We start from the raw sequence: 16,442 nt of genomic DNA on the forward strand, positions 1-16,442 counted from the left end.
AGTCTCATGTAGACCATCTGAAACTACTGTAAAAGAAGTCTCATGTAGACCATGTATGTCACAGTTTAAGAGTAAGAGCTGCTTTGAAGGAGAAGGTGCTAATTACGCCAGTTTTGGATTGGCACTGACACTGTCAACTGCTTGGTATCACTGCAGAACACTTACAGGAAAATTACAAGACAAGCCATGAATCCCCTCATCATTACGCGCTTCGGCAGATTAGTTTCCCTCGCGACAGTGTGTAGGACAACATCTATACAGTAGATCTGAGAGAAAATCTGAAGAGAGAGAAAAACGAACAAGTCAGTAGGCTGTATGCGACTTTATTAAAATTTTATTGAGCACATGTCCTCTGTTTTGAACCATGTCACGTGGGAAAAGTTATCATGTAATCTGTGACCGATTGCAAAGTCCCTGTGCAAACTTCAACCACCACAGCATGTGACCCAACAAACCGTCAAGGCCAAGCTATTAGGTGCAGGCTCTCTGGGAACCAGCGGTATCCCTGAATTTGCCTTGTTCCTGTGCGTTTGTTTTCACTCGTGTTTGCTCAGAATTTACATATTAACTCGGCTGATGTTGTTTAAGATATTCTGGATTTGCGGACCTTTGGTCATTGCAAAGATCTCTAAGTTGATGATTTTGTTGTAGTTTTTATTAGGTCAGGAGATTTAGGGATGCAAATGTGTTACTTAGGCTCAACAATTCATTTCCCCACGGAAGGCTCATGAACAGAAAAGAACACCAGTTCTTATATAACATATATCTACACACACACACACACACACACACACACTCACACTCAGACGCGTAACTTATATAATTATTGCATGTTTATATCACCTTCTCACTGCTATGGGGAGGTATTTTAGCAGTCTTTGTGTCCTAAGGAAGTTTGTCACAGAACTAGACGTTTGTGTCTGTATTACATTCAACTTAATGGGGAGGTTGTGATCTGTGAATCGGGGTGATAGGCTACTGCTGTTAAAGACAAGAGCATACACGGTCATGATCCAAACAGACATTGACTATTTTCACAGTGATTAAAAAAAAGGCAATAAAGATATGCTTTCACATGGTTCTTTTTTGTGATGTAGGGCTAGTTTATAAGACACTCATTCAACATTTTGAAACCAACTTTGTTACTGACAGCCCTGTAAATTTCATGTGCGGAAACTTCTCAAATTATGTTCCATGCGTCAGCTGAATTGGATTGAACTATTGTTTGGACATGAAAAGGAAGAATTTTAGTATACATTAATTTCAAATAGATGATCATTACACTAGAATATTTTAAAACCACTGTGACACCCATACACATGAGATAATAAACTGAGTGAAAAAATAGCCTCATTCAAAGACATCACCGCTGCAATTTCTCCATTGATAAGAGCAACAAAAGGGTACTCCACCTTTGGTCAAGGTTTTTTTTTTTTTTTTCTCGTACGTCTGGAACCTACTGGCATTTACCTTGATGGGCAGGGGTCCAGGTTTTGGCTTTTGATTGGATACTCAAAATATTTAAATAGTCAGTTTCTTGTGAATGCCCCAGAGCTTTGTACAAATATTCAGTAGCTAACTAAGAGAGCATTTAGCCAAGACAAACTAAGTGGCAACCTGTGGCAAAACATGAGTGGATGTCCTTTTTTAGGGAGGAAATATCAGTATGTATTCTAAGAAACATAATCTCCAGTGATCTATGAAAAAAAAAAAAGAATTCAGATGTCAACATTGCCAAACTTATTATTGTGCAAAATTATTAAAGTTTTTTATTATGTTCTTGCTCTTAAAATTAGATTACTTGCTCACAATACTACAGAGGAGGAAGATGATTCCCAGAAGGGCGTGAACAACGCCGCTAAAGGAGGAATCATTTATGGAGACTATCTAAAGGTAAGAGCATTTGAAAGTTAAAACATTTTTACGTCGCTGGAAAATAACATCTCACAAGTTATTCAAACTAAAATGAAAATTTCTTCCTCCTCTATCACATAACAATAGTTGTTCAGTCTACATACGGAGGGCATAAAACACATTTTACTATTTTTTTTAATGTTTTCTGGACAGTTTATAATAAAATCTTATTCTATCATTAGTTGGACAAGGTTTTAAATGCTCAAGTGTTACAAAGTGAGCTGAGAGGCAACAAAATTCATGATGAGCATCTCTTCATTGTCACCCACCAAGGTAACCTCCATTTTATCTACTTATTGCTAAATTCATTTTCAAATTCATTTTACTTCCACTTCATTTGTGGGACCTGACATCTGACAAAGGGGCAACGGTGCCTTTGATGTTTTGTAAATTCTTCATTTTAGCTATCATGCCAACACATATTTTTCCACGTGTATAGGTTGTGTTTAACAAAATAAAATATTAAAAAAAATGCATGCTTGTCTTTGTAAATGAAGACAGATCTTGAGATTTGAACCTTCTGCACTGTTATCGCTTATAGGTAACAAGAAAAATTGTATTGAAGTACGTCAGTATCTTCAGTGTCTTTGTACATTATTATTAATGTCTATTTCTGACAAAATTAATCCTTTTGTGCCTTTTTAGCATATGAACTCTGGTTTAAGCAAGTCCTTTGGGAACTGGACTCAGTGCGTGAACTGTTCGTACAAAATCACGTAAGTAACTCTCATACAGATGAGTCTGCATCATGTCAGAAAAAAATGAAATATCTGTCCATAATAAGCCACCACTGCTGTATTACCTTCATTTGCTTCCAGGTACGAGATGAGAGGAACATGTTGAAGGTGGTGAGTCGGATTCATAGAATTACCATGATATTCAAACTACTTGTGGATCAGTTTGCTGTTTTGGAGACAATGACTGCATTGGACTTCTTTGACTTCAGGTAAGCTGTACATTGCCAAAAGCTTTTTGTACACATGTTACTTCAGATAGTGATGACTTTATGGTCTGACCTAAGTATAATCCTAAAATCTGAGGCATCTGTTAATTAAAAATATTGACACAGATTGTAAAAAGTTTTTTTTTTTCTTACTGTTTCATATAAGACACAATCAGCGCACAGAAATTCCAAATGATTTTCTTCATATATATATATATATATATATATATATATATATATATATATATATATATATATATATGTATATGTATATATGTATATGTATATATGTGTATATATATATATATTGTTTTGTTTTGTTTTGTCCATCACAGGGAATACTTGTCTCCAGCTTCAGGGTTCCAAAGTCTTCAGTTCCGTCTCTTGGAGAATAAAATTGGTGTGGCAGACAACCTACGAGTTCCATACAACCGTCAGCATTACAGGGACAACTTCCATGGCCAGGAAAGCGAGAACTTACTCAGATCAGAGCAGGACCCTACCTTGCTGCAACTTGTGGAGGTACCTTCTACATTTAACTATTTTAAACTGTTCTGCTTACTCTTTCATCAGCATCAAAACTGACAGAAATGAAGAGAGCAAAATTTGTATTTGAAGTAAAATGGAAATGACCAAAATTGTATTGCTTTTTTGGTGCCATTGTGTATCCTGTCAAATCTCATGTATAGTGATTTTTATTAATTTTGGTATTGTGTATTTATTTTTAGAAATGGTTGGAGAGAACACCTGGTCTGGAAGAAGATGGTTTCAACTTTTGGGGGAAGTTACAAGCAAACATTGAAGAGGGTTTCAAATTGAAGATGCAGAAACTTGAGGTTCATATTGTTTAAGGATAATACTAGTCATCAGGGAATTTTACAAAGATTTACAATAGGTTTTTTAATGTTGTTAACCAAATGAGCCAATACACCTGTTGTATGGACTTTCTGAGTGTGTCTCACTGAAACAGTTCATTGAAATTCTTTATTCTTAGGACATCATTAACATATCTTGTATACTATGCGACTTACAAACCTCAAGAAAACTTGTTTGAAATTTGTTGTGTTTAAAGAATATTTGTATTATTCTGAATGCTCAATCACATGGCCTCCCCTGTCCCAGGACCTCTCCCAGAACTGCCCTCTCACTATTTTACTTCCAAATGTTCCACACAACACTATCAACAATTAACAATCTTCTATCTGCTAACAGAAAGAACCAGATTCTGAGATGAAAGAAGACATGATTCAGGATCTCAACAAACAGATCGAAATGTTCACTTCTCTGTTTGATTCCAAACGTCACGATCATCTTTTAAGCAAAGGTCAGTTTTTGTAATGTTGGTTTGTTTTTCAGGCTGATCTTCATGACTGAGAGATCTTATGAGGCCAAAGTGCTCCTTGTAAACCTAAGTCACCTGAGCTGCCTTTAAAACACAATTTTCACAACGTGTTGCTGTTACATTTCACAATTTTGGTGGGGGCTTTTTCCGTTGACCTGTTAAAAATCAAACTTGTGTTGACATTGTGTCACAGTCAGCACCTATTTGCAATAGGTGCTTTGATTGCATAACTGACTGTTTATTTATTTTCAGGCCAATCGATGTTAACTGTGAAGTTTATTTGTGCAATAAAACCATTAAAGTGTGCTTTTACAATTAAAAGTGATACATTTCTTGTGCGCAGGTGAACGACGACTCTCGTACAAAGGCCTTCAAGGAGCTCTGATGATCTACTTCTACAGGTACATGTAATTTCTGTTTTATAAATGATACGTGACAGGTTATTATGACATGGGACATGGATAACATATACATTATTGAAATATCTCTTAGGGAGGAACCTCGCTTCCAAGTGCCCTTCCAGCTACTGACTTCTCTGATGGAGATTGACACCCTCATGACTAAATGGAGATGTAAGTCAACTGTTCAGAGCCATTAGGCCTATTATTTTGCCTATATAAAATGAAATAGCTTATATTCTTAGAGAAGGGCGTGTCTGTTCAGTTTCATTAATTGCACATGACTTGAATCATTTTACTACTGTTCAGAGGATTAAGACACCATTGACATCGCTGTGGACTTATAAATACTTTCATACTCGTCCAGATAACCATGTGTGCATGGTGCACCGCATGATTGGCAGCAAAGCAGGCACAGGAGGGTCCTCAGGCTACCACTACTTGCGCTCCACAGTCAGGTGAGTGCATCATCATCTCAGGCAAAGGGATAGATAGATAGATAGATAGATAGATAGATAGATAGATAGATAGATAGATAGATAGATAGATAGATAGATAGATAGACAGATAGACAGATAGATAGATAGATAGATGTGTCTCACCGAGAGGATTTTTTTTTTTGTGAAAAGGTACTTTATGACTTCCTGTGCTCAGTGCCCCACATGCAGTTATATCTTTATGTGCAGTCTTTAACTACTGTAATTAAAGTTACTATCTTTGACTATGAAGATTTAAGACTGATAAATGATATGTTAATGATCAGATATAGCATAGAGTATTACCAAGTGCGTATTTTTGATTTCTAATATTGTTGCTGTCTTTTTTTTTTTTTTTGCAGTGACCGTTATAAAGTTTTTGTGGATTTGTTCAACCTGGCCACTTACCTGGTGCCACGTGACTGGGTTCCCAAACTGAACCCCAACATTCATAAATTCCCATATACAGCTGAGTGTTCTGATAGCTCATACAGTTCATGTAGCTCCTGCAGTGGAGAGGAGTCTGATTAAAAACACTGCTTTCTCTCCATTGTGGAGTGTAGACATGTAAGAAGCCAAGCAATTACAATGAGCAGACATTTAAATAAAATCATAAATTGATGAGACTTTCAGATAAATGCTGGCTTCCTCAATCCTGCTGCAAAAAACTGTCTTAAAGATTAAGGAACTTAAATTATTCCATAACATTTGTAGACATAATCCTGTAAATATTATTTATATCCCAAACTTTATGGAGAGCAATCTTATGACAAATCTCATTTCCTCTGTAGTGATTAGATCTCCTAAGAGATTAAACATACATGTTTTGTACACAATTAATTGTAAATATATGATATTTACTTAGATATAACTGTGTATATTGGGATTCAGTGTAGTTTTTATTCAGTTTGTACACAGGAGTATATTTTAGTTGATAAGATCAAATTTATAGTATTGTTACACTTGCTGTATGTTCATATGCTTACAAATAAAAGTTGAATAAAAACATCTGTACAATCTATAAAAAAATTGTAGAAATGTCTCATTCTTTTACGACTGCTTGTCGAAATTCCCTGATGGAGGCAGAATGTCTATCACTTGAACAATGACCCTAAATATTTGTTTAGTGAAAAGGTTTTGGAGAACAGTTTTATAACACTGACAACATGGACAGGGACATGGACAAACGCTCTCTGCCTTTCTTCTGTTGTGCCAATGCTGCTCGGCACTAATGTTTGAAACAAGGACAAATACACAACAAAAGAAGCTGGTCTGTACACACACTACACATGTTGTCATGTTGAAACTCTCTGTTGTCAAGAAATAAGATATTTATATTTGACATATTAAAGATGTTTATATTCAATATAGATAGATAGACAGACATACAGACAGAAAGACAGACAGACCGACCGACCGACCGACCGACAGACAGATAGATAAATAGATAGATAGACAGACAGACAGACAGACAGATAGATAGATAGATAGATAGATAGATAGATAGATAGATAGATAGATAGATAGATAGATAGGTAGATAGATAATCAAATTAATGTTTATATTTGATTGCTCCAAACCATGTCAATATGGTTTCCTTTCTCTGCTTCTGTATTGTTCTCTTGGTGTAATTCAGTCCTCTGAAGAGAGGAAGTAATGGATTACAATGATTAACACAAATATGGAAAATGTTATTTAATTTGGTAAAGAATCGCCAAAAAATGAACTGCCAATTCCATTGCCAATTGCTGGACATTATACTGGTTAAACTTGGGGTCAGAGAGTCGATATACACAGACTGTATTGCTCCACAGGACCTTAAACTTTGACTACGCCTCATGCAATAGAACTGAGTTATGACATAATGCTGTGGTCACACACACAAATGTAATGCAAAGATATATATATATATATATATATATATACAGAGAGAGAGAGAGAGAGAGGGAAGGAGGGAGGGAGAGAGAAAGAAAGAGGGAGGAAATGAGCGAGAGAGTGAAAGAGAGAAAGAGATGAGGGAGAAAGAGGGGGAGAATTAGAGAGAGAGAGAGAGAGAGAGAGAGATGGGGGAGAAAGAGGGGGAGAATGAGAGAGAGAGAGAGGGAAAGAGAGAGAGGGAGAGAGATTCTGCAGCGTCATTGATTCTGCCTTGTCTGGGTCACAGTGCCACCTATTGCCAGTTGGCAGTTTACATGTGAGGGCAATCTGTACTAGGGGTGGCTCGATACCACTTTTTCTGTATGTCCGATACTGATACTGATACTGATACCGCAGCCTTGAGTATCTGCCGGTACCGATACCAATCTGATACCAATCCGATCTTTTTCCCTCTCTTTAACAACTAAACTGTTAAAACACGTTTGTCTGGATGCACTTGCTTAAGGGATAGTCCATCTGTGGGGGTGATGCCCCCTTACACCCCCCCGTGGTGCCGGGTCTGCCTCAACCCACATAGTATATGTTGCAAAGTGTTCATTTCAAGACAAAATGCCACATCTACTGATTCAGCTTTAGCACATGAGACATTTGTGGTAGTCGGCAATGATTAAACAATCAGCTGTTTTTATGCACTTACGGTGAAACCACTGCCTACAAATAACACACAAAATGTACTCGTCCCTGTACTCTGGATCACTCTTACATTTTGATGAATAACACAGGGTCCAGTTCTTTGTGTGACTTGGCTGTAGCCTTTGCCAGGTGGAGATGGACTCTGGAGCAATGGAGCGAAAACACTTAATGTACGTAAATTTAGCTAATTTAAATATTCCTTGTATTTCTGTTCTAATTTTTCGAGAGCAGATGTGTGAGAGAAATTTAGCCCTCTTTGATCGTACTTTTGGTGTGTTAAGCCAGGGAGGTTTTTCCTTTGCATAAAGGGCGGCAATGGAGAGGACAGCGCTTAACGTAACGTAGGCCTTACTATCATCTTCCTTGGATTTTAGTTTTGCTTTTTGGATAGGAGATGGTGTTTATGACATGAGATATCAGACAAATTTGCTGGTCATCGGACGCTATTTTAGAACATTAAGCCACGTTATGCCTTTTCCTGATGGGCGTCAATGGAGAGGAAAACGCTTAATGTAAGATAATGGGATAATGGGATAAATCATAGGATTTTGGTTTTGATTTTTTGACTGGTGGAAGTGTTTAGTGTATTTACACAGCAGAGCATGGAAGTTTGGTGCTCCAAACTCCAACAGGTGTTTCTGTGTTAATGGGATTTTCAGAGTTTCCACACACAGAATTTCATCTCCCTCTGGATATAGCACCGGAGAGGGTTAAAATGAATCAGTTCCAAAGAAAATAGCTGTAAGTGCTTGAATGAGACCCAAGGAGGAAGAAGAACAGATGTGAAACTTGTTTTGGCCAGCAAAACACTTTTAGTCCTCACCTATTTCCATATGATTATTACTTGAGATAGTGTTAGTTAGCACTCTTGTAACAATGGCGTCACCTCCGTTTATTTCTAAGAGTCCAGAATCCAAAGATACAAAGGAACTAAGGAGAGGGAGTAATGAATTACGATGATCCTCACAAAGGTGTGAAAAAATATTAAATATTGTAAAGAACGTAAAACGATGCGATTACAAAATTAACAGTTTTGACTACAACAGCCTTTCTCTTGTGCAGTTAGCTTAAGGGAAGCAGATGTAAAAAAATGACATTAGTAATAGTTTTCATTCAAGCTTCAGGGAAGATCTTCACTGGTTTAAATCTTCAAGGAATTTCAAAGATTTGAGACTTCACTTATCATAGACTATACAGTACTTTAAAAACAAAAAGTTTGACGTGTGACCCCTGTGTGTTTTTGTCTTAATAATTTTCTGAATATTTCTATGGAGCTGTTGGTAGGGCTATTACACTGGAACCATTATTATATCTGAACCATTTTGACATTTTATGCAGATAATGTCAACATGTCTTTGTCTTTGTTTCTGTTCAATGTCTTTGTGTCTCCTCTGACACACAGACCAGAGGAGAAATCATTCCATTTGTTTACTAATGGCAACATCTCTGTGGCTGTGTGAAGATGCTGGAGAATACTATATGTCGTACGGTAACCATTACCAACTTCTCTGCCATGGGAAAGAATGTTACAAATGAACTAAACTAAAACTAGATTAAAAGTCAACACATGTGATGGAACCAAACTACTGCTGTTTCCCTGTTTATGTCCTGTTTAAATAGCTTCTTGCCATAGATACTTTCCCTTGTTATAAATCATAGAAGTAATGCCCTTTCCAGCTGCCTTATCTCCTCTACAGGCATCCCACTCTGTCCCGGCGGTTACGTCACAAGGGCTCATTTAGTTCTCAGGAAGGGGACAGCCATAAAACAAAACAACCCAACACTGTGTGTTCTGTGCTTTAGATTAGAGTTCCTGGCATCATCAATGTAACTATCTGTGCAGAAGTTATTCATCTCTGTTTACATTATGACTGACTGATTTATGCTGAGTGTACTGTCTGCCTGGTATATGCACAATGCCTTTTTGATCCTGCACTAGCGGTGGCTCCCTGCACAGGTTGTACGCTGAAATAAAACTTCAAGTCCTTTGTCTCCCTGGTCCTTCTAAAAGTGTTGGCGTCGCATCAGAATCGCATCACATGCATAAGTGAGGCTGGAGTAACAGACACATACACACACACTCGCGCACACACACACACACATACACACACTCGCGCGCACGCACGCACACACACACGCACACACACACACACACACACATTCTCTTTCTAATTCTCTTTCATTGTTCATAGGCCCCTATTCATATCTTTTTCCTTGTCTGAATGTGCAAAATGGGATAAAAGACCATCTTGGGACAGAGTACAGACGATTCCACTTTGTCTTTGTCACAGTACCACCAGCTGCCACTAGGTGGCAGCCAGTCTATATACCACGGCATCGTAAGAGCTGGAGGTGGGAGATCTGGGAGAGGAGGGGGGATTGGGAGTGGCAGAGGGAATTGTGAGGGGGGGAGGGGGTTTGGACGGTGTGGGGGTGGAAGGGCATAGCTGAGCTGACCAAGCCCTTTGACAGAGGAAGTTCATCTCCTGTGTGATTTCAGCACTGATTTGGCACCACAAATCATTTCCTGTATTTATCCTCAGTTAAACACAAGAACATGCAGTATGAGAGAGGAGAGGGAGAAAAAGTCTACAAGAGACTCAAAAAGATGGCAGGTGTGGGTGTGCAGGTGTGGGTGTGCTCTTCCTAAGAAACTTGCATCAACGTTTTGTTAGAATCCCTTTGACAAGATTGCATCTTTCCATGGAATTACTAAATATGGATATTTGTGGTATTGGCTGCACATGTGATATTACTGTGAAAAAATCAGGCTTCCATGGAAAACCACAAAAAGCAGCAAGTATAGTTATCATGCACTGTTCAATGTCTTGAGACAAAACAGAACCACTACTCCTCCATAGCTCCAACTAATTGAAATGTTCCCTCTCTTTTGACCTTTATCATGATTGCTCGCCATTGAACTATACTTGAGGACAGTGCAGCCTCATTCCACATAATTACAGAGAGTTTGTTATTCTTTTTTCTCATTAAAAAGTACTTGTAAGTGCATTTCTAGAGCTCTGGAGGTTGGGTTAGACTTCATCTAACTCCCCTGGCTCTCTCCATCTGGCGGGCAGATTGAAGATGGAGATAAATGGAACTGTCGCTGTGCTCACTGACTCTACAATGTAGCACAGCTCTGTCTCCAGAATATCATCTCCCTCTGGATACAGCACTGGAGACAATTATACCATGAGGAAAATGTCTGCAAGTGTTTGAATGAAGCCTAAGGAGGTACTAGAACAGATGCAAATGAAAGAATACAGTGTCTAGTATGGTAACAATTACAAACTTCTCTGTCATCGAAAAAAGCGGCACTAAAAACTTCGAATGAACTTAATTTAGATTAATTTAAAAATAAAACGAATTGAAAGTCAACACCTGAGTAAATGACAACATTCAGAGGCTGCAGAGACAGAAATGGAAGTGGATGACGACATTAAAAAGAGTTTAGTTCATTGGCTACTTACTTCACAGCCACCTTTCTCAAGTTCATGCCATCTGGGCATTATGCTAGTTAACTTTTGGGTCAGAGAATGGATATTCACAGACTTTATTGCTCAATAGGACCTTAACATCTGATTATGCCTCATGCAACAGAACTGAAACATGACATAATGCCAGTTGTACACACACACACACACACACACACACACACACACACATGCAAAGAGACACACATGTGTGAACACACACGCAAACATACACACACACACACACACGCACACATACATGCACACAAAACAAAAACAGATACCACAAGCATTATTATTCTTTTTTGACTATACTCTGATTCATAGGGCCTTATTTGTATCTTTTTCCTCATCCAAATGTGCAGAATGGGATAAACGACCACCCTAGGGCAGAGTGTAGAGGATTCCACTGTGTCCGTTTCACAGTGCCGCCAGCTGCCAATAGGTGGCAGCCAGTTTATGTGTGAGGCTCAGCCTGAATGCTGAAAGTGAGGAGTTTGGGGTGTGGTAGTGGAAGGGCATAGCCGAGCTGGCCAGGCTCTTTGACAGAGGAAGTTCATCTCCTGTGAGATTTCAGCACTGATTTGGCACCACCAACCATTTCCTGTATTTATCCTCAGTTAAACATATCAACACAAGAAGAACGTGCAGTATCAGAGAGGAGAGGGAGAAAAAGTTCACCTCATTAAGACTCAAAACAAAACTCAACGGACAAAACTCAACAGAACAGTTATTTTTGTAGGAGTTGAGCATTGCTAGAGAACCATTCATTAAAGATTTGTTTTATTCCTCTGACAAACACACACCTTCCCATGGAAATAACACATTTTGTGGATATTGACTGATCTTGTGATATTTCTGTGAAGAATTCAAGCTTCCATGGAATAACACAAAGCAACAAGCCTAGTTCTCATACTGCGTGTTCTCTGAAGGCAGTCAAACCAGTTTCTCATCCCAAGATCCAATAAACTGAAATTTTCCCTCTCTTTTGACCTCTATCATGATTACTTACACAAGACAGATGCAGCCTTTTTCCACAGAATTAGACACAGAATAGAACTGCTTTTTCTATTTTTTTTTCTTCCAGCCCAAACAGTACTTGTAAATGCATTTCTAGAGCAGAGCTCTAGAGGTTGAGTAAGACTTCGTCTAACTCCCCTGACTCTCTCCATCTGGCAGGCAGATTGAAGACAGACGTGGATTAAACAGTCACTGTGCTCACTGACTCTACAATGTAGCACAATTCTGTCTCCAGAATAGTATCTCCCTCTGGATACAGCCCCTGAGGCAATTAAACCATGAAGAAAATGTCTGCAAGTGTTTGAATGAAACCCAAGGAGGTACTAGAACAGATACGAATCTTGTTTTGGCGGGCAAAACATTTTTAGTTCATACATATTTCCATGTATGAGCCATGAGCCTAGGAGTTGTAATCAAGATTGTAACTTGCAGTTCACTCAATGGCTTCCATGGAATCCATTTTGGACTCAACGGTCCACTTGCATGGCCAGATGCGATACTTGGAAATAAATTTAAATTTTTTCCAATTCTGCTTCTGTCTTTATACATGAATAATTCAGTTAACATTCAGATCCACACAGACAACACCTCTATTTACTGTCCATGTTCTGTCAACAACCCTTCTAAGGACTCTTTGTTATAAACCACTGACTCTTAGTTGTAAACCACTCAAAAGCATTCCAGGGGACTCTCCCCAAAATTCAAACCAAAACGACAGAAAAAGTATATAATTACCACATGTAAATTTGAAACACAGACAGTGAGAAATGCTTTTCAGATAGGATGATTTTAAACATCTGTGTTTATCCCAGAGTCTCTGCTATGAAATTTAGCTATAAGATCCATAATAAACACCACAGCTTCGTCACAGTCATGTTCTCAATAAAGATTAGTGGGTAACTGATGGGAAATTAGCTCCACAAACCACTTGATAAAAGTATTTTTTATTGCAGTGAGGTTGAATTCCGAGAGACCACAGCTATCTCATTCATCTGTGTTCATACATCAATGTTGTACACATGTCACAGGCCATTTACATGTGACAGAGGAGGTTGTATATACTCAATATATTGTATATTTTAACCCACATAAACAACAGTGCCAATGAGTTCTGGTGTGACAGTGATGAGTAGTTTATGGTGGTCTGTAATAAATCAATAATCTATATTTATTTTTCTTTCCTCTGAAGGCAAAATTAAACAATTTATATCAGCCTATGATGACTCTGAACATGACCTTCCTCCTTGGGGAGAACCCCATGGGGAGAACCCCTGGATTCTAGTCCTTAGCCCTCCTTAGAACTGTTACTTTTACCTTCATTGCTACCCTTCCTACTTCCAACACTTGTCTATGTGAGCCTAATTCGAACAAAGCTTTGTCCTCGCTACCTAACCTATTTAGTCAACTGTCTCAATTTCAAACCTTTATCTTCCAGTCAGATTGTCTTACCTCCTGCTCTTTATGACCTTCTGCTCCCTCTGAATAACAGACTTCTCCATCTTAGCCCGTCTGGCTATCCAGGTGTCCACGTAATGTAATTTTTTTCTTTCCATGCAGGAAAGCAACCACTGTGATTTCCAGTTGCTCTGTGGTCTCTACTTGACATTCAGAATGTTGACCTACAACATATCACACACTGTAGCCATTGTTATTATTGTGCGACTTACATCTTTAGTAGTTTTAAGCTTGTATTTTTGTACAGATGTGCAGGTTATGTAATTCTGTGATTTAATCATTTTTGGGAGTATCTAAGATTATCCTTCGCATCAGCATCTGTGGACAAAAAGAATAAATGTTCTCAGAGACTGAAAACTGAAAGGATACTGGGAGTCACTGAAGCTAAATTTCTATTTTATAGTCGTAAACAACTCAAAAACGCAGGTAGACGCATTAAAACTATCTTTGTTCGTTAAGAGTTTTGCAGGCATATGGAAAATCGTTCCATTTTTATGGAACCAACTGTTTTTAGGTTCATATTTAGCAGGACATTTTTGATGAATAAAGTCATTTTTGAGTTTTGCATTTCATCATTTCTCTCAAAATCAAAAAAGAAAAACATGCACTAAAAATGCACGTGTTCAGAAAAAAGGGTTCCTTTAATCTGCGTGGTCAGACTAAGTCAACAATACATCACATACCAGATATCTTATAACATAGGAGAATACACATTTAATGGATTGTACCATACCCTCTATATTCAGATACATGATCATCTCTCCCTCGTTATGCTGGTGTGTGTGTGTTTTTTGAGTAAAATGCTGTGCGAGGTTTAAATGTGTAGTCACATACGCCAAAGATTTGTAAGTTGTGAGCCTATATTTATGATTAGCAGTCAGAGGCCATTTGTTGGCTTTGAGGCAATATTTGTGAATTGGCAACTCCTTGACCTTTCTCCTATCTTGTTAGCAGTTAGCGCAGATAGATCAGTTAATGTTAACAATCAATGACGTAAAGTCACTCTTCTTCGTTGTGTTCAAAAGCCCCTGGTCTGCCCCAACACAGCTGCCAGAGCTCCCCGGATTTACAGCAAATCTCCACTATTAAATGTTGATTATTACCAGATGTTTTTCCCCCTTCCCCCGTCTCTCTCTCTCTCTCTCTCTCTCTCTCTTTCACTCTCTCTTTCTCTCTCTCCTTCTCTCCCCCCCCCCTCTCTGTCTTTTGCTCTCTCTCTCTCTCCCCTCCTCTCTCTTCTGGTTCAAATGATTGCTTTCTTTTCTTCTTCCGAAATGAAAAAAAGAAGGAGAATGAGATCAGTGGAAAAAGCTTGCTGAGCTCCGGCCAAAAGTCACTCTCTGGTAATAGAATTTTAAAACAGAAATGAATCCTAGTTTTTTAGGGGAGAAAAATACGCCCATATCCCCTCTGTTGCCTCTAGGCAACTGTTTATCCAAAACAAAATATTATACACACTCTCACACACTCATATCCACCTCGACCAGTACCCTGCTGCCGTTACCAGGGACCACTGCCGTCTTGGTCATTGCCAAGTCATATAGTTCTCATTAGAGTAAGAGAAAAAGTCAACACTGGCTGTTTCAGCAAGCGGAAATATTTTTCTCCTACTGAAGATTTGCTCGCTTTTTCCTTCATCTCCCTTTATGTAACACTGTGAGTCTCACAATGAAAGAAGTGTTTTAGGTCCTTAAATCTCTCTCTCTCTCTCTCTCTCTCTCTCTCTCTCTCTCATTCTCTCCGTATTTTCAACAGTTTCACTATCACTAAATCAGTCAGTAATTCCCACAACTGAGCATTATGTTAATTATGCATTGGTTATATGTGCATGTACATGTGTTTGTATGCTTGTCTGTGGATGTGTGTGAGAGAGAGAGAGAGAGAGAGAGAGAGTATGTGCATGTGTGTGTGTGTGTGTGAGAGAGAGAATGAGAGAAAGAGAGTGAATGAGAGTGGTTGTTTCAGCCTGAGCGTATACTGGTTGGTTGTAGACCAGTTTACAATGAGGCATTGGAATGTTGACATCAATTTGCTTTCACGGAGTAACTGACATTGTTTCCAACACAAAATGGATTCATTAGCTTGGAGATTTATTATCACTCGTGACAAATCGCCCCACTGTGGTCTTGTCCTCATTGAAGGAGAATGAAATGACAACATGTGTGGTTAAAACAAAATCTAAATTAAAGAGCAGTCAACTACACAATGATGATTCATCACTGTCTAAGCATGGCCAGGTCACATACCACTTTGGCTTCACATTTTGTAGAGAACTGATTTTTATGCACAAGCAGAAATGTTTGCTTATATGGTCAAGTCTAGGCATTAAGGGCTGATCTAAGATCAGTTTAATCAGTGTGGTGCACCATAGTTAAAATTATGATTCATTTGGACATGATCTGATCTTACAGGTAACAGCCAAACCAAAGGAAACACCAACATTGTGTATAAGGGCACTGGGCCATCAGTGCCAGCTGCAGTGCACCTCCAGGCATAGACTCTACTGCTGTCTGGAACTCTTGGAGGGTCATAACATCATTGTACCTCCAGAGATACTGTTGGTGTTTTCTTGATAGTGATGGGAAATGCTGTCATGGTCATTGCCATCAACTTTGTTGCAGCAAAGACTTGAGACAGCTTTATCATATGGTTTACATCAATTTCACGCTTTTCAAACTGCAGCGACTTCCACCCAGTGGATGGAGCATTGTTATCCTGGTAAAGAACACTCACATGGCAAAATGCTTTAACATAGCCTGAAGGTGATGACACAGCATCTGTGGATTTATTGCTGCTTACTTTACCCACAGGGGGGTTGAGTAGACCTACACCATGCAAGGAAAATGCACC

The 16,442-nt window shown here is 38.7% G+C and overlaps 1 protein-coding gene across 2 annotated transcripts; it reads left to right on the forward strand.

Moving 5' to 3' along the window:
• Positions 1-1,562: 1,562 nt before the first annotated feature.
• Positions 1,563-6,102, forward strand: tdo2b (tryptophan 2,3-dioxygenase b). 2 transcript variants are annotated; one of them, XM_030770337.1, is made up of 12 exons: positions 1,563-1,666; positions 1,802-1,893; positions 2,097-2,187; positions 2,560-2,630; positions 2,733-2,860; positions 3,193-3,379; positions 3,586-3,693; positions 4,070-4,181; positions 4,543-4,600; positions 4,692-4,771; positions 4,965-5,055; positions 5,436-6,102. In XM_030770337.1, exons 1-12 carry the CDS (start codon positions 1,630-1,632, stop codon positions 5,602-5,604), a joined length of 1,224 nt encoding a protein of 407 aa, XP_030626197.1. In that variant the 5' UTR covers positions 1,563-1,629; the 3' UTR covers positions 5,605-6,102. The 2 variants fall into 2 exon arrangements, with proteins under 2 accessions (XP_030626197.1, XP_030626196.1); XM_030770336.1 differs by having other exon boundaries at positions 1,563-1,664; positions 1,797-1,893.
• Positions 6,103-16,442: the final 10,340 nt, after the last annotated feature.

The sequence above is a fragment of the Chanos chanos genome, chromosome 4 (genome assembly GCF_902362185.1).
Source record: "Chanos chanos chromosome 4, fChaCha1.1, whole genome shotgun sequence".
In the NCBI taxonomy this organism is placed as follows: domain Eukaryota; kingdom Metazoa; phylum Chordata; class Actinopteri; order Gonorynchiformes; family Chanidae; genus Chanos; species Chanos chanos.

What these genes read in the sequence shown, in the direction of transcription:
- tdo2b (XM_030770336.1), top strand. Translation starts at nt 1,630, where the DNA reads ATGAGTGGATGTCCTTTTTTAGGGAGGAAATATCA. An exon ending in TTTATGGAGACTATCTAAAG is followed by an intron (nt 1,894 to 2,096) that starts GTAAGAGCATTT and finishes TTCTATCATTAG; the next exon opens with TTGGACAAGGTTTTAAATGC. An exon ending in TTGGACTTCTTTGACTTCAG is followed by an intron (nt 2,861 to 3,192) that starts GTAAGCTGTACA and finishes TGTCCATCACAG; the next exon opens with GGAATACTTGTCTCCAGCTT.